The 19,450-nt window shown below is 42.7% G+C and overlaps 1 protein-coding gene across 4 annotated transcripts in view; it reads right to left on the bottom strand.

The window, feature by feature from the left end:
* The window catches only part of astn1 (astrotactin 1), a 1,815,355-nt gene that overhangs the window by 258,251 nt on the left and 1,537,654 nt on the right, over positions 1–19,450 (bottom strand). For all 4 annotated transcript variants that reach the window (XM_052011000.1, XM_052011002.1, XM_052011001.1 and 1 more), the window contains one exon: positions 11,100–11,288. In XM_052011000.1, coding sequence (XP_051866960.1) covers positions 11,100–11,288 — 189 coding nt within the window. The remainder of the gene's footprint in view (positions 1–11,099; positions 11,289–19,450) is intronic.

The raw sequence follows: 19,450 nt of genomic DNA, 5'->3' as shown, positions 1-19,450 counted from the left end.
AGCAATGCAGGATGTGCACATTGGTCCACCACAGCACACATCACATTACAAAATTGAATGAAAACAATGATTATCAGAATCTTACCCACTGCTGGGAGATTTTAGGTTCTGACTGATTCAGGTGGGCTCAACACTACAGTCCAAGTAATAGACTTGTTGTCATTTTAGTAATGCTACAGATCAGCCAGTGATACAAATTGACTTTCTGGCAAAGGGCAAAGGAGAGTCTATTCTTTAGAATATCATCATCATCCACTGGATAGTCCAAGCTCACCTGCCATGATTTTCTTTGAAAACCTATGAGCACATCAGTCATAAATCACAGAATGCATGCAAATTGTAACAGTAAACTGTCTAACAATCTTTTTTTAAAAAGCTTGAGCAAGGAAAATAATGAACGGTTTACATAATCTTGTACCATCTTGAAAGAATCTTACTAATGCTTTTTATGGAATGGCAAAGAATTTTACGGCCCAGTCACAACTGATCCATATTTCACAGAAGCCCCTCCTATTTTAGTTCACCTCAGATCATAGGACAGGGAGGAGTAGAGTGGGTTTGAATCAACAGTGTACATTATTAGGAGGGGTTGGATTGGCAGGTCTTTGAATGGGGTCTTGGGTCAGATGACCTTTGGATTGGGGGGGTGGCTCAGTGGGTTCATTGTTGTGGGTTTGGGTCAGCAGATCTGAGGATGGGGTGGATGGGTAGAGAGGGCAGTGGATCGGGTGGGTTGGGTCTATAAGTCTGTAGATGCAGGGTTTGGGGAGGGAGGTCAGTGGATGGGAGGGTGGGGCTTGAGTTTGCAAGTCAGAGAATTGGGGGTTGGGTTGGTAGATCAATGGATAAGTTGGGTTGAGTTCATATGTCAATAGATCTATGCTGAGAGGGGTGGGAGCATTTGGGTTTGAGGATCTGAGGATTGGGGGTTAGGTAGGGTAGTCAAAGCACAGGAGTTTTGGGTTGGCAGGCCTATTGATGGGGATTGGGTTGAGGGGTCAGTGTTTGGTCAAAAGACTGGTGTTACAGAGCAGTTCAATCAATGGGCAAGTGGAGTGAAAGAGGTCAGGTGAGGATCTTGAGCTTGTGGGAGGTAGACATAGCTGGTACAATGGCGGGCATTGTGTGGACCAGAACTGAGCGCTTTGGGGAGTACATTATTTAAAATGTTCCTATATGGGGTTGTTTCCCAATGTTAGACTGAGACCTGCTCTGGGCGGCCCCCTTCAGTACTGAAGCAGACCTCACCAGATATGGCAAGTGGCCTGCAGCTGGCATTGGCCATGCAAGTGTGCACTAAGATCCCCTGGGAGGCAGATAGGCCAGTACTGTATGCCACAGGATTCCACAGCAATGTCTGATCGCCACTGTGTGTTATCTCATCAGACACAAAGGGAACCTAGATGGAGTTCTGCCACTTCATCCTACATTCAATAAGTCCCCAATTTTCCATTTCATTTTTTGTTAATATTAAAACACATTGAGCACATATACAATGGACCTGCCAATCCAATTTCCAGGCAAATATCAGAAATGATGGTCTTATCTGAGATATCTGTATCTTAAATGCGCATCCCATTAATAAAGAGATAAAATACACTGAAGCCGAACCATTTCCATCAGTCTGGGTGTCTTACATTCTTTCTAGGTCTTCGTTGTGACTTTGTTTGCCTCTCTCATTCTTGCTGCCTTTATCTATGTCTCTTTCTATCCATCATTCTGTTTATTTCAGTTTCAACAGTTTCTGTGACTGTCTCAATGTCTCCACTTATCCATCTCTGTCTCTTGCCTCATACTTCCACTGTCTCAAATTATCTCTCCCACTTTGTGCTTCTGTATTAATTTGAAATCTACAACAGTGCCTTAACGATTTAATTCTACATTCTTATCTTGCACAGAACTGACAGGGATGATCATGACCACTATTGCAGATCAGTTCTAAATGGTTAAGAGCCATTATAAGTGCTACCTGATGGATGAAGTGCAAATTGTGCTCAATTCTCTGATGTTAGCTGAGTTACATAATTAATTACCCCGGAAAGTGCAATTCATCCCAGTCCAATGACTATTTGAGAAGTGACAGGGCAAAACTGGATTTGATTCAAGTTGAAAGCAAATAATTTCAGTTGAAGGGCTCAATATGGGGATAAACGCCCAAACCAGCCTCAAAAGGTGTTTGAGCATCATGGCATATATCAGATGGTGGCAAGGAAAGGGGATTAATAAACAGGAGGCAGACTGAATGGAAAGAGAATCCTCAGTACATGAATAAACCAAAAGGTAAGTGAGAATCACATGTAGTACCCAACATCGACCACCTTTGTGTGTGACTGCATCAAGCTACAAGAGGTCAGGTTAAGATCTTGAGCTTGTGGGGGGTAGACATAATTCATACAGGTTTGGTTGTTGGGGCACCCAAGGAAGTCCCTGGGTACAAAAACACCAAGTGTCATTATGTGCCAAGGCTCTGCCTGTTCGCAGCATTGTGAAGGTTGCATTTGGCCAGGTTTCACAGAACATTTCCTTCAGCTGAACCCATGCCATACTATCTAGCCTCAGTAAAACACCTTTGGCCACAAGTCAATAAGACAGTGGTCTGCACAAGATGACCTCAGGACAAGGTGTTGGTGGATGCTGTCAGATGGTTCCCTGAGCAGGTTGTCAGAGTCATTTGGCAGAATGCCTCATCACCAGAACTTTCAATTAAGCATCAAGTCCTTGTTTGGCTGCTGGTGGTCACGTATTTCAAGAAATCCCACTGCACACTGTCTCAAGGTGGCTGCACCATGGATGAGTTCATCATCCTTCTCCTTCTGGAATGTGCAGTGGTGAAGAAGGTCTGGAAAAGAGATGCAGTGATCTTTACTGAGGTCCATCCTGTCTAGCTGTGAAACATGGGACTCTGTCTGCTCACAAGCACACACGCTGAGACAAACATCAACTTTATCGATGAAGCATGACACCAGCTGGAGCAAAAGAACTTCAGCTCTCGCTGCACAGAACACAGTGAGATGTACCAAGCACTTGCTGGACAACTTTTGTCCACACAGGCATCTGATGAAAGGCTCCTACTGATGCCAGCAAGGACGCTGGGCAAAAACAAAGCTAGAAATTAGGGTCAGCCGATGCAGAGGCTCACACAGAAAACAACATGAAGCTGACATAATAATGCCCAGTGATGCACCGTTATAGGAAATGTTGAGAGGATGAAATGTTAAACAGAAGATTCTGTGGCATTATTTTGAAGAGCAGGAAATTCTTTTCAATGCTCTGGCCAATATTTAATCTGATCATAATCATACTGTGTGGTATTCATCATGTGCTGTCTATCCATGTTTCCTTTATCATGACAGTGAGAACCTTCAACAGCATTAGATTGACTGTAAAGTACAATGGGATATCCTGAAAAGGACGTGAAAGATGCTATTTAAATGCAAGTCTTTCTTACTTTCAGTGGTGGCAAAAAGTTCCACCTGCAACTTTTGGTTTCCTTATAACTGTACTCTCACCCCAGCAAATTCAGACACCAGGATCAATTCCAAGCTGGGCATCCAAGTTAGAGCCTGGCCCACCTGCCTCATGCAGGAGACTTTTCTGAACCTTTTGCTTATTTCATGAAGCTACAGTCTGCCTTGATGGACTACCTCCAAGCATGATCATGGCCAAATGAAGAAGCGATCAGGCAGAACTGATTCCTGGCTAATATACTACCTTTGTTAATTGGGAATATCATTTTTCATGCTGTGTTAGAGCTGAAAATTGGTCTTTCTTATTTTTACTGCCTCCTAACAATGCATCCAAGTGTCAAAAATCTGGCAGTATAATAATGGCTGTTCTTTTGCTTGCTCTAACTACCTAGCTCTTTGTCACGCAACCTTTCTCTTTATAATTCTACCTACTGAGCAATGTTTCTCTGTGTATAATACAGGAGCCCATTAAAATGTCTGTGCTATCTAATTAGTGCCACTCCCCCCACACATCACCTTTCAAGGCACCCTAATGCTTTGAATCACATGTGCCTATTTACAAAACAGATATTTCATCCACTAAGCTCAGGCATTCTTTTACCCCATCTCTCAGTCTTTGGTGAATATATTACCCCCCAATTCCCAAGGATCAAATCCCAACCACTACACTAACAAAGTGTAGTCACCAGGAAACAATGCCACTATTTTACCATTGGTTAAAAAGCAGCCAACCACAGTGGCTGCTCACTGTGGGCTGATATTACAACACATGATCTCAGGCATGGAGATGCACTATATTAACAACGGTTTCTTCCAATTCTCAGGCAACTACTGTCGGCTCACAGGGTGCAAAAACCTACTGTCCTTCTGGCAAACTCCCACCATGAGTTTGATGGAATGTGTGGGGAGTTCTCAGACCTGGGAAGACTTAATCTTACCTTTACACGGGGCTTTTCTGAAGCTTTTCATGTAACCAGTGTTCTCGTAGCAGGAACAATGGCGGCAAGATAGATGAGAGATCCCATGGCTGGGAATTCTCATAAATGCAGTTTGTCAGTCAGTATTGTTAGCAGCAATGCCATGCTGCCAATTAACATCAGTGGGTTGGGTCTAAGGAAAGACCAGGGCAATGGATATGATCCCAGAGTCGATCCCTGAAGAATTTATGCTTTCTGTTTAATTGCAGTTTCCTTACAAAAATGCAGGCAATTCTTTACATATTCTGGAGCACCAACTACCCCATTCTCCTCCAGCCTACTATCACTCATAGTTTGCAATCTATTTGGAGAGTCACAGGCACAGTGACCCCGGTGCCTGGCACTTGGATTTAAAGGGACCACTTGCCCTCCATCTCCAGAAAGCAAGCCCCAGCAGCCTGAGTTCATGGCCAAAGGCCTCCTGTCATGGGCTACTTTTGTCCCAGTAATGTCTTCATTTTCTTCACCTCTCAGGGTCGAGGATGACTTGTCTCTATTCCAGTTCTGTGGATTGTGAAATGACAGATGAGGCCAACGTGTGACCCACAGACTCTGACACAGGTGGAACAGGTAGAACTTGATGGGCAAACAAGTGCCTGCATGGTCCTTCCACTGCTTGCTCTTAGTCACTATGTACTCCTGTAATGATGCAACGTAATCGGTGCATTCCTAGACCTTTCTCTCCTGGTCTGTGTGACCTTGGACTAGGGACTCCATTGAGCTGGTAAAATCTCTACACTTATCATGGAGATTTGAGGATTTCCTTAAAGTATTTTCCTTGTCCTTGAAATTCCTTGCTCAGGGAAGAGAGCTGACTTGGGAATCATTGTTTTCACATCATTATGGAGGGTGGAGGCAAATTTCAGAGGACAGCCAATGATCTTCCTAATCACTCTTTGGTTGCTGGAGTTGAAAGCTTTTCTGAGGCTGAAGTGGGCCACATGCTGTGCACGTTGCTGCTCTCTACATTTCAGTTGAATGTGTCAATATTCATTATTTTCAAACAGATTTTAACGATCATGCTCTTTGTGCTTCTTGATGGGTGGAATCTATACTGCAAGTCAGAGGGGTGTGCTTTGACCAGGGACAAAAGACTTTAGGGGAGGATTCTTAAGATAACTTTTTCCATGGCAGACAGCAGGGAGACTTCTCTGTAATCACTGAAATCAGACCTTTCCTGTCAGGAAGATGGTCATAGTTATGGTGTCTCTGAGATTCCCAGACATATCCTCCACTTCCCAGCTGAGGGTGATAATGTCATGAATTCAGGCCAAAAACTCCCTCTCTGTCATGACTTAGTGCTTCATTATGAACTCATTCTGATCCAGAGGCTTTGTTGTTTATATTATTTGCTGGATGATCTTTCCAACCTGTTGCCAGCCAGAGAAACACCAAAATTTCAGCAGATTGTTGAGGAAAGGCATCATGTAGGCTTACATCAAAGATAGAGACTTGGTTGAGGAGATCTTCCAAGTGTTCCTTTCAGTGCATGCCCACTGCCTCTCTACCCGTGATGAAATCTCCTCCGCTCCCAATAGGGTGATCCTCGGCAGAAGATGACAGATTTAGCAACCAGCTGCCAACCAACCACAATATATATGTATTCATCAGTACTGTCCAGAGGTATACAGATGGGTACAGACAAAGTTTAGTAGTTAGGTCTCTCAGCCAAAGTACTCTTTTTAACTGAATTTTCCTCTTACAAAGAATGAGGAATGCTCAAGAAACCACAAAATAGAGAAATATTTATGTCTGACGTACACAGGCTCATAATTTAAGTAAAAAATCTGTTATGCACAATGTATCCTTGAAAGTATATTAATTGTCACAATAAATACATTACAGGCTTAAGATGAATGGAAACAAAGTGCCTTGCTGGAATCATTGAACAAATGTCCCATTCTCTCAAACTCTTCTTAAAAAGCTGCACTCTCACCAATAAATTACAGCTAACTACAGACTTGTTTGATGGATTGCACAGGCAAAGCCATTGGAGTACCCTCTTGGTGATGTGCTTTGGTTAAGAAAAAAACTGACATTTTCTCTTGTTATTTAAAGTCTAAGAAGACAAAAGATCAACAAGGAAGGTCATTACTGTGATAGAAGGGCACCTCACACACAATACCAGACATGGGAGGCAAGGCTAGCGTTCCAGATTTATTTTTAAATTGTTATAATCTGCAAGAGCTCTCAAACTAAATAAAGGAAATTGGAAAGCTGGCTTAAAAAGGCATTTATGCCTTTTTTCCTGAGCTTAACATTATATTCCTTGATCATTGTTGTATGTATGCATTTTTATTTAGAATGTATACCCTTAAATACGTAATAATATAGATACATAATTTGCCCCTGGAAATTCAGTCAGGCAGCATTTTTTTCAGAGCTATATGTCTGAAAATTGCTTATTTTGAGAGCAGGATGTGATTGTGACTATTTGTCCAACTCTGGGAATTTGAACAAGTACTTCCAATCACAAAACAGCCTTTTGCTGTCATGTGATTTCCACATCTGTCATGGTTGAGATGCAGTCAGTCTGTCACTCAGGGCATCATTCCTTTGGAGTAATGTCCAGGTTACATTATTCCAAGGAACTCCCATGATTTCATGGTGCTGCTTAATCCATCAAAGGAGGCCTCCTGGACCTCAAAACCCAGCCCACAAAGGTCTCTTTTAACATTTTTTAAAATTCCTCTGCTCCCTTAACCTCCACACCACTCCCAAGTTCACGATCTCCTGAACAAGTCCTCCACTTCCAGACCTCCAGGTGCTCCGCAGATCTCTGGACCTTTTTACTCAGAATGACCCAAATGTCAGAATGTCTGGACCCCCCTCCACCTGCAAGCTCCAAAGCCCAGGTATCTGAATGTAAGCACTGGCTTCTAGAGTTGCTTCCCACATTAAGTCCAGGTCTCTGTACTCACCCAATCCCTAAGGCTCAAGTCTTTGGACTCGTCCCACCAAGTCTCAATCTCCAGGCACTCCCTACCTTATACCCCTCAGTTCTACCTCCCCTCCTCCAAACACCCTGCTTCCCCTAAGGCCATCTCACTAACCTTCTCTCCCCAATGAAATCCTTTGAGACTCAGACTGGACATTGGATTTTCCTTCGTGAACTGCAGAGCTCACAAAGGAAATGCATGCACAGGTGGTGCAGGGTGGCTTGCACCTTGAGCACTACTTGACAGCGGTGGCATAGGCATGAAGCGATGCTTGCTGTGCTGCATGGCAATCTGTTAACATGCCATCAAAAGTGCTGATGAATTACTAGGCCATTAGTTTGCTCAAAAGGCTTTGCACTTCACATTGAATTTATTTTGGTTTAACTCCTCAATCTTGACAGCTATTCCGTACGTCGATTTCACCACTTTCAGAGTCAGCCTTGGTCAGAGAGGACAATGCATGGGGTTGGGTAAGTAAGAGACTAAAATTACCATCCAATTATTCTGATAGCTCCTGTGGTGACTGAGCGCAATAGCCTGGGGTGCAGTATAGCTGAAGGCACTGGGGTGGGCATTGAGTTAAAGTTTATTGCTTCACCCCCACAGATAAATGCTGAGTACTTTAGCAATGGGCCTTAGCACAGACTGAGGACTGGAATGATTTTGCACAAAGTGTGAAGGTTAAGTCAAGAAAAAGTCAAATCTAATTATAATCATTCGAAATAATAGAGCAGTTGTATTCATTTAACATTATTCCACACAAAGTGGTTTTCTTCATATAATCGATTCTGCTAGTGAATTCCCTTATGTATCATTAGAGTGCTTCAGCTGTTACTGGGGTTGCCAATCTCTGGGAATTAATGTCTGAACACCAACAGGAAAACTGAAGGGTATTTAAAAAGTGCATTTTTTCTTTTTAACTTTCCTCAATTTTTTTTTATTAGTCATGCAGATGAAACGATTGCTTAACAGTGAAGGTAGCAGGGGGCAGGGATGAAATTAACCACTGGTTATTCAGCAATGAAATCTCTGTGAATACCTCCAGACCCGACAACACTTGGCATAACACACATAAACCCTTATTGGGCACCCAGGATTTAAGCATTATGAAAAGAAATTAGGATCTGGGAATCATCTTTTGTTTATATCAGCCTGTCATTTTAAGAGGGAAATCAGTGAGCAGGATTTATTTCTGATGTTTGGGAAAGACATATCCTTCGGCTTTTCTTAGTGTCTCAGGATTCTGCTGCTTCGGGGCAGCTGTCAGACAGAACAACCTGCAATTATACTTCATTTCATTGTATCTCTGAAACATGGTCCAAGTGGTTCTTGTACAATGGATCGTATTTTTCAATGCAGTGAGTGTTGATGGGTTATCAAATGTTATCAACCAGTCTGTAAGCAGGCGTATCAAACAAAGAGCAACTGGATCACTGAGCAGTTAATCTGAGGATCATTGAGGTTTGTCTGATATCACAACCTGCAGAGATAAATGTAGAATTATTCCAGGACACAGTGACATGAATAAAGTAACTTGTAGCCGGGCAGACAGCAGCTAAGACTTCTCAAACTGGTCAGAAACTTGACAATTTTTAATAGTAAGTTTTTTTTTATTTTACTCCAAAAGCAAATCTTAATTTCCTTCCTCATGTGACACTCGACTCTCTACTAGCTGTGACACTGAATCTAACTGAGCTGAATGGAATCTGTAACTTGCTTTCCTGGATAATACAGATTTACATTAGTCTTCTGCAACTTCCATTTCTGGATCAGATTGAATACAAAAAATTCATAGCCTTGTGATTCCAAAAATGTAATGGAAGTGAATTTGTTGAAAAATAGAAACTGGTTTTAAATCCCTTGGTGAACTGAGTTTCAAAAGGTCATAATTGTGAAATGAAAGAGCTTAACTGAAGGTGAAGCTCAGTCCTGAAGGGTGTCCTGTGATTAGAACAAACACAAAAACACGAGAAAATAGGAGCAGGAATAGGTCACCCAGCTCCTTAAGCCTGCCCCGCAATTCAGTATGATCAGGGCTAATCTGTTCCAAGGCTTAACTCCCCTTCTGATCCAATTTCCTGATCTTTCAAAAAGTTACCTACTTCCTCTTTAAATACTCCAAGATCAGGACTTCACAACCCCATGGGGCAGAGAATTCTCGAGATTCACCACTCTCTGTGAGAGCGGCTTAGTTTTAAATGCCATCTTATCTTCTATGTCCCTTCATTGTATACTCTCTTACAAGGGAAAACATCTCAACATCTCCCCTGTCATGCCTCCTTAAGATCTTTTATGTTTCAATCGGATCACTCCTCATTCTTCTAAACTCCGTCAGTTTGTGATAGGACAACCCTCTCAACCCAGGAATTAGCCTAGTGAATATGTTTCAGACCACCTCCATGGCTCCTTTATTAAATAAGGGGACAAAAACTGTACACAGTACTCACCAATACTCTGTACAATTGTAACAAGCAAACAGAGAAACAGTTACTTATTGCCTCAATACATAAAGCGCTGGAGGGACTCAGCGGGTCAGGCAGCACCTATGAATGGAAATGGACAGTTGATGTTTCAGTTGAGACCTTCGACCAGTCCAGATACAGGGCCTCAACCTGAAATGTTGACTGTCCATTTCCCTACATAGTTAGTTATTGCCTGATCTCCTTCCATAATAAACCTGTACAGGACAAGCTAATACTAACTCATTGCAGATGCTAATCCTGGGTGTAATCTCATATTAGTCCACTCTAGGTCTATATTGGAAACCACTGGAGATCATGGGCTGACATGGTTTGGAGTAGAGAATTGAGGTAATGGGCTCCAGTATGATTTTCCTCATTACTACATTTTGAGACTTAATATTTACTAGACACATCAAGTGGAAATGTTAACTCTAAGATAATCATGAATCCATAATACACACAAAACAGCAATGACCTTACAGTCCAGGTCAGCGACCATATCATGTGACAGCTATTTTGCAGGCACAGTTATACTCATTAGTGAACCTTCTATAATGGAAATTCACTGAGAACAAAAGCAGTTCAGTATGGAGAAAAATGCATCAGTTTGTAGCTCGAATGTTACATTAAAAATTATTACAAACAAATGTACATAATATACCTTGGAAATATTGATTCATAGACTTTTTTTTCCAGAGCTCTAACATCATCTCAAAAGGCTCCTTAAAACATATTCCATCACAGTTCTTGGTTTAGGGGTCACACAGTTTTGCAGAGGTCACAACAGAATGACACAAACACACAGCAGTTTCCAAGGTTCTACCGCAATATCATATTGTGCTCTGTGCAAAATATCTGGCCTGTAACAACAGCATTCCACAGTCCCACAGTATCAACAAATCATGCTTAATACAAATGGTCAAAATCCTGCATCTCACTGAAAATTGGCAAAAGTAACCCAAAGTAAACTTTGCCCATCAACTCAACTTAATCACAAGATCATTTTATAACAAAGGTTTCCATAAACAATGACAGGTACTGACTCAATAATATGTTGGCTTTAAATACATAAATTATAACAGACTTGATGCAAAATCACTTGAAATAATTCTCTATCAATCTGATCAGAAAGTTATGTACATGCTTTCCATGGGACAGCTGATCGAACACAATATGCTAAGTTCATTTGACCTGGTAATCACAAAATAAAATTCTCTTTTATCTCAAATCATCCATTCTAATTGCAGGACTAACCTTTGCTGATATCTTGGTATTCCATCCATAGTTGCCTCTGAACTGAGCGATTTGGAAACCAAATGGTACACGTCTCCTCAAATCCGTAGAGTGCCTCTTGGATGTAGTGATTGCCAAATTCCTCCAGCACAGATGCAAAGTCATTCCTCAAAGTGGCTCCATCCAAAGAGTGGATAGCATGGCTGAATACTAAAAATAAAATAATGCATACTTTTAAAAAGCAACAGGTTGATATCTGTCCATAGTAGAGAGCAAATGATGAAGTTAACATGGAGTTTGGAATTACTGCAGCTGAAGATGTGATTTACATCTAAACTAGTGCTACATGACACTCAAGTACAAAGGAGGGTTATTGGTGTGGTTTCAAGTATATGATCAGTGCAGAATTCAAGTTGTGGGTCAAACACTGTGCTTCATTGCACAGCTGAAATTCCAGTTTATGTACTGGACAGTGTTAGTGGGCTGTTGAAGCCAGGGATCAGTTATACAGTATGATGGTACTTCAGGGCTCATGTTTATTACTGTGTCACTGTAGCTGTAGATGGGGCTCTGCAAAGTTTGCATAGTTGCTTCTGAAGTGATTCAAGCTTTGGGCAGTTCTGAAAGCTCAGCTTGATTTGCCTGACTGTGGCTACATACATATAAAAAAAAATGACAGGCTAATTAATGTTCTAAATTAATTCTCTACAGAGGTTCTCAATGTTAAACTTGTGCTAGCCGAGTCAACTGTACATTTACCTATTCAAGTTAGCAAAAAAATGAAGATGCAGGTAGGTGCCCCTCACCTCCACCATCAGACTACCTTCCTCACTTTAACTAGTTATCAAGCTGACCAATCCCCAGGCCAAACCTTGCACCTCCATGGTGGATTTCCAGCCTAACCCTCAACACCCATTTCTAACCAGACACCTTCACCAAACTCCAGGAATGACTGACCACCGGAATGAGCCCTTTGTTTTACTCCCTGATCAACAACTTGAATTTCCCTGTTTGGAGGAATGGGAAAAAGTAAAGGAATGGGACAGAATAGGTTGCTCTGCAATGAGTTGGCATGGACTCGATGGGCTGTATGGCCACAGAAAGAGGGCATGATTGTAATGATTTTATGATTCCATGACTGACGCCCTGGTTGACTACCCTATCACACTGAGCCAGACTGACCTCAAATTACTGATCTGCAACTAGACACCACCACTGGTCTCTAGGCCAAGCAATCCTTCCCATCCACTCACAACAAAGACCAATTTCACTGATCTCCAGGCTGACCACACCATCGTATCCAGGCAGATCTCTCTCACTCCACCAAACCAATGATCTCCATCCCAACCTGCCATGGATATCCAAATAGATCTCAGTACAGATCTCGAGCATGACTACCATTATTGATCTCCTGCCTAGCTACCACCAACAATACATCCTAAAGATTATATCCGAGCCTCGGCCAATTTCAACCCTTCCACGACTCCCAGTGAGCTAAACTGACACTAGAGGAGCCCAGATTTTCACCCTCAACTAACTCCCCAAACCTTAGCTGACCACCCCTGGGTTTTTATTTGCTATATCTTCCCAGTACCCCTCCTCCATCCTACCATATGCCACCCCCGGCAACAGGGACTTGGAGTCATGATTTACCTGTTTTCTTTTGGGCCTTATTCTGGCCTACAGTTCTTTGTGGCATTGTGGTCTCCATCAAAACCTTCTCTGGTCGCTATATCTTGCCAATTTAGAAACCTTTCTCAGCAGCTCTTTGGACACTGCCCTCTGGAGTAAAAGTGGTCAAAAATCTAAAAATATTTACCGCAAAGTTTTGTAAAAAGAACTGGTTTTCCACAAAGAAGTTGCAATTCCTTCAAACATTTCACTTCATTAAACTTAATTTTCCCTAATTATAACTATTTCTAGATCATTATTTCCAACTCTATGCATTTATACCTAATTGTACCCATTGCATCAATTTGAATTTCACCTGTGATGCATTTGCCATTTTCCTATTTTTGATAATGCTCGATTTAGCTAAAGGACTCAATTCCAAGGCTCCATGGTACATTATTTCCCAACAATAAACCAGCAACCTGAAATGAGTTTACACAGAACCCTAAATATTGCAACTCTGAGAAACTTACTTGAGAGGATTAGGCATAATTTCATTTAATTCACAGAATGGATTCTTGCTGAGGATTGAAAATTTGTGCCCACACATCAAAGGTTAGGCATTTTACATGCAGGAGATAACTTGTACTGCTTGATGGCCTGAACCCGGTGACAAAGTTTCCCTCCTGTATCTCTTCATTAGGAATAAACCAAATTATGTTCTAGTGGACAGCAGTACAAAGTTGCTTGATTTTAAAATTAACCCAAAGATGCTGGACATCTGAAATTAAAAGACGAAATGCTGGAAAGGCTCAGCAAGTCAGACAGCATCTGTGGAGAGAGTTTTCACTTCAGGTTAATGACTATTCAAGTTCTGATGAAAGGTTATTGAATTGAAACATTAACTCTGTTTCTACCACCACCAATGCTGTCTGACCTGCTGAGTATTTCCAGCATTTTCTGCTGATCAGACTGCAATACCCTTAGGTTGTTTAATAAGCAAAGAGTTGATACAATTAATAAGTTGCATCTTGCTGACTTTTAGTTAAAAGAGTGTAGAAAATTGCTTGTTTTTGACACAATACTATGCGTTATTCAATTATATATGTACTTTATGTAAAACAAACCAGCTATTGGTTTGAACCTGCATCTGTATCATTGGAATGCCATTAGTATCACTTTCCTCATGTAAGAAGAGAATGCATATGTAGCAGAGCAACGGGTTGCAATCCTTAACTCATGCTGTCAGTTATCTAAGTCACAGAATCATGGGAGAGGTGCAGCAAAAGACAAAGCCATTCAGCCAATCAAGTCTGCCCCAGGTGACAGCAATCAGGCTAGTTTCTTTCCTTGCCCCCTCTCCAAAGCCTTGAATTCCAGACCTTAAAATTTCCTTATGTTATTCTTGGCAAATTATGTCACCTGGTTCTCGACTCTTCTACCAATGGGAACTGTTTCTGTCAATCCACTTGGACCAGAGTCTTCATATCAGTGCATAGCTCTATCAGATCTCCACTCAAACTCCTCTTTTCCAGGTATATCCACTCCAGCTTCTCCAGCCTATCTACCAAACTGAGGTTACTCTTCCATGTAATCATTCTAGTAAATCTCTTCTGCAGCCTCTCTAAGGCCTTACCATTGTCTCTTAAAAGTGTGGTGCCTAGAAGAGCACACGACTCTCCAGTTGTGCTTTTTTCTCCCCCAATATAATTATTTGAGTGTAAATTTCCCAGCTGTCATGTTGGGATCTGAACTCGTGTCTCTGGATCAATTGTCCACAATTCTGACTGCTTGTCCTATAACTTAGCCACTACACTAATGGAACAAACAAAATGTACCGCAGATTGCAAATGACACAGAGTCTACATAAGCTGCTTAGGTAGTTGGTTTACTATTGTCATATGTACCGAGATAAAGTGAAAAGCTTTGTTTTGCGTCTCATCCAGACAGATCACGCCATACATAATTACAATGAGATAGTAAAAGGAAAACAATGCAGAATATAGTGTTGCAGTTATAGAGAAAGAGCAGTGCAAGTAGACAAATAAAGTGCAAGTGCCACAGCGAGGTAGACTGGGAGATCAAGAGTTCCTCTTTCAGCATATGAGAGGTCCGTTCAAGAGTCTGACAACAGTGGGACAGAAGCTGTCCTTGAGACTGGTGGCTCATGCTCTCAGGCTTTTGTATCTTCTACCTTTTGTAGACTTATGAATATTTAGTGTGTAAATCCAAAAATTGTGACATTAGTGAATTACAATAGATTCAGATGCAAGTGCTCCGCTTTTCAACAATCAACCAAAATTCAAAAACAGATAAGGATCAATGTTGAACCATGAAAATACTGAGGTAATTTATAATATTAAGAAACTGAACCTATTTGGACATTGTGGTTATCACCAATTCTGATTATTCTACTGCATACCTCAGTACAGTTAATAATGATTGTACTAACTGAAGAAAGCAACCTTATCGCCCTAATGTATCAGACATATCAATTAGGCCAACAGTTACTGTTCTGTGAACAAGTACACTGCACTTAGAGAGCCAAGCTCCGGACACTCTGCAGCAAACATCTCTCAAAGGAATATACTTAACTTTAGGATCCTTACAATTTTTTATTTCATCTTATCTTTAAAAACAGTTTTGCACATTAAATGGTGTCATCTGGTTGAACTACTGTGAGAAAGCTGAATGAGAATTGGGAAAGAAACAAGCTGAAATTATCCTGTCAGTTGATGCCATAACCATTTCAATGATAGCCAGATGGTAATTACACATAGCTTCTGCGGAACCAATAAAACAGCTAAATTATGCCACTAAATGAAAACATTTTCATAACAGTTGGATTTAGGAGATTGGTCCAAACCTTCCATTGACATCTCAAGGGTACCCAACCGTTCCCCGTGCCAATCTACTGCCTATTGTCTGCTTTCCTGCAAATTTCCCATTAATCCTTCCTCACCACAGCATGAGAACAGCTCTTTGAGCCAGCAGCAAATCAAAAACAGATGACTGAACTGCACGTTCATTGTGCAACACACCTGAACTAAAAACAGGTACATTTCAGAGCACTGGGCTTTCCACTCACCTAGCTGGTGCTCAGGTGTGTAAAGAAAAGAACAGCATTGCATGTTTTCTGGTCAATAACTTGAGAAGGATCTTTCAAACACAGAAGCACAACTGACTGCTAAAGCCAAGAGAGTATAGGTGCCACACAGGATTGTGGAAGGACTAATGCAAATGTGATTCATCCCTACTCGCTAATGCTTATTAAGGATTTAATTATTTTTAATTAACTTAATTCCCCAATGTGCCTGTCTCTTAACCCTCACTCTGTTCCTTCCACCATTCACCCAATCTAACCTTCTCCCTTCCCCAAACTCTCCCCCTCCCCACCTGCCTCTCCCCCTCCCCCCTTCACCCTGCCTCCTGCTCCTCACACTGCCTCTCCCTTTCTCCCCTCCTCACCCTTCCTCTCTCCCCCCTCTCCTCCCCCTCTCCACTTCCCCCTCCTCACCCTGCCTCTCCCTCTCCTCACCCTGCCTCTCCACTTCCCCCTCCTCACCCTGCCTCTCCCCCTCCCACCCTGCCTCTCTCCCTCCCACCCTGCCTCTCTCCCTCCCCCTCCTCACCCTGCCTGTCCACCTCCCCCCTCCACAACCTGCCAGTCCCTCTCCCCCCTCCCCACCCTGCCTGTCCCCTTCCCCGTCCTCACCCTGACTTTCCTCCTCCCCCTCCTCACCCTCTCCCCCTTCTCACTCAGCCACTCCCCTTCCCCCCTGCTCACCCTGCCTCTCCCTCTTCCCGTCCAGGGAAGTGTGTTTCTGCACAGAGCCCCCTGAAGGGTGAGGGGTATTAGTGCAGGGGCTGTGGACAGGGAGCACGGTGGAAGTACCACAACTGGAATAACCCAGTTCCAGTTCTGCACTCCAGGATTTACATGTGGGAACTCCTGACAGAGGCCCTGGCCCTACCATAGACCAACTACCCTTAACTCACCAGAAATGAGGCCGACGATATTCTTGGATTTCATTTAGACTGACAACAAAAGCTCTATGTAAAATGATTTCTCTACCCAAGCCTTGAATGTCAATCTTTAGGCTATGGGCTAATCTTGTCAAGATTCAATGACGTCGCTGGAACTAAGGGGTTACTGTTGCAATCAAGTTATCAGGGTAATAATTATTTCTAAGTGTTTTTAAATATGATTATAACTAATTAATGGTTATAAGCATATTGTACTTGAATGAAAGGCAGATGGCTAACAATCACCTAGCATACATCTGCTTTCTAGTAAAGTGTGGTAGGGTGGGGAGTTGGGATGGTGTTGGGAAAGTGATGTACCACAAACATGAACCTTCCAGGCAACAATGGCAGGAGAGTGGAGCGAGGCACAGCAAGTGATGTGATGATTATTCTAGGAGAAGATAAAAACAGATTTGACAACCCTAAGTAAAATTGGGCAATAAGAAATCCTCTAGGATTGATTTTAACCTCTAAGGGGCCTTATCTTTCCATGTCCAGACATGTACCATCTTCAGCCAGAAACACCAAGTGGATGATCCACTTTAACCTCTTTCTGAAGTTCCCACCCCAAAAGCTAGTCATTCTTCAGACAATTTGACTCAGTTCAATTTGTATTGTGAAGCGACTAAATACACCGGATGCTGCAAAGTCTTTGGACTCTGTTCCATAGTCGTGCTGAAGACATGCCCAGGACTTCCTGCTGTTCTGACAAATTGTTCTGTATTGCAACAATACTGACATCAGTCTGACAGAGAAAAATATCAGCATGACCCGTCCATAAAAGCTGGAACAAATACTATTAAAGCAGCCATCATCTCATCAGTCTAATCTCAATCTTCCTCTTTCTTCTTAGGCTTCTGTCAGAATTGAGATGATGTGCTTCCATTTCATTTCCTTGAGTTCTGAGGTGGGTCATGAGGCCTTCATATGATCCACAGACTCTGCCACAGGTGGGGCAGCAGGTTCTCAATCCAGCAAGCAATATGGGAGATGGTGCTCTTCTTCCGTCATTTTTGCTGGGATTCCACGTGCCCTTGAAGAAGAACCTCAATGTGTTCAGTCCCATTTCGGATGCTCCTCTTCTTTCATTGGTCACAAGTCAGCAAAGATGTCGCATTGTTTCATGAAGGCTTTGAGAACATCCTTGAATAGTTTCTTCATTCCTCTTGATAATCTCTTTCTGTGAACTAGCTGCTTCAGGAGTCTGTTTTTGGACACGTGAATGGTGTATGTACCATAACGTGATGCAATATGTTAACTTGCCAGGGCTTCTTATCCTTCAAACCCAACACTTCTACAGTCTTAAAGAAAAAAAGTCGCAGGTAGGGAAACACAAGAGACTGCAGATGACGGGATATGGAACAAAAAAATTCAGTGGGATAAGCAGTATCTGTGGAAGTAAAGGGATAGTCAATTTTTTGGGTCAAGACCCAGCATCAGGATTGAAGGTGTAAATGGAGTTGGCCAGAATAAAAAGGGAGGGGGAGGAGTGAGGCAGGAGTTGGCAAGCGATAGGTGGATCGAGGTGAGGAGTGGTTGATGGGCAGATGGAGTCAGGTGGGGGAGGGAGGGGTGGAGATAACAACAGAGGCTGGGGGGTGATTGGTGGAGACAACAAAGGGCTGCAGATTATGGAATCTGATGGGAAATTTGATGAGTAAGGTCAGGTAAGGGAGGGGTGGTAGGCAGATGGGAACAGTGTGGGAGGGGATAGGGGACCAAGTGGGCTGAGAGTGTGGGTGATAGGCAGACGGAACCAGGTGAGAGAGGGGAAAGGAACTGGGTAACAGGGAGATAGGGGAGGGGGGGATTGGAAAGAAGGGAGTGTGAGAGGACCTGGGTGGATCAGAAGGAGAGAGAAAGGAACAGAGGGGCCCCTTTCTCTGAGGAGAGAAAGGAGGGGCACCTGAAATTTGGAGAGTTCAGTGTTCATGCCATTTGGTTGTGGACTATCCAGATGGAATCTGAGGTGCTGTTCCTCCAGTTTGCATTTGGCATCACCCTGCCAGAGGAGGAGGCTGAGGACAGACATGTCGGTGTGGAAATTGTGGACAGAGCACAGGTGCTCGGCAAAGCACTCACCAGGTCTGCGCTTGGTCTCACCAATGTAGAGGAGGCCACATCAGAGCACTGAATGCTGCAGACAAGGTTGGAGGAGGTGCATGTGAATCTCTGCTTCACATGGAAGGGCTGTTTGGGTCCCTGGATAGTGATGGGGGAGGTATAGGGACAGTTGTTACAGTTGAAGAGGGAAGTGCCAGGGGAGGGACGGAGTGGGAGGGATGAGTGTACCAGTAAGTCATGGAGAGAGTGGTCCGTGTGCAAAGAAGAAAGGGATGGAGAGGGGAAGATGTGACTGGTTGTGGGATTGTGTTGCAGCTGGTGGAAATGACAAAGGATGACAAAGATATGTCACCTCCTCCAAGGACCTCACCAGGTCATGTATCATCCTGGGGGATATGATTGACTCAAAATTTCACTAAGAACAGCCACAAAAATCCTGTGGCTGTTGGGTATTCCATGGCAAATGGCTCAATTTTCACCTTTTGTACCCATGGAGCGGCTCCAAAAAAAAGGTTAAACTCAGCTCCTCCAGGAGAAAAAAAGGTTATGTTAATTAAAATACATGACCAGCAACATTTCCTCATGCTGTTCCATTATGAAAATGCTTACTGGTGCTTTCCCTTTTTCAGAGGAATCAAATATAAGCCATTTAATATTTGTATGCAAAAGTA

Source organism: Pristis pectinata, chromosome 3 (assembly GCF_009764475.1).
Source record: "Pristis pectinata isolate sPriPec2 chromosome 3, sPriPec2.1.pri, whole genome shotgun sequence".
Lineage (NCBI taxonomy): Eukaryota > Metazoa > Chordata > Chondrichthyes > Rhinopristiformes > Pristidae > Pristis > Pristis pectinata.
Note: the sequence above shows the minus strand (reverse complement) of the source record. Positions and strands in the feature narration are given on the sequence as shown.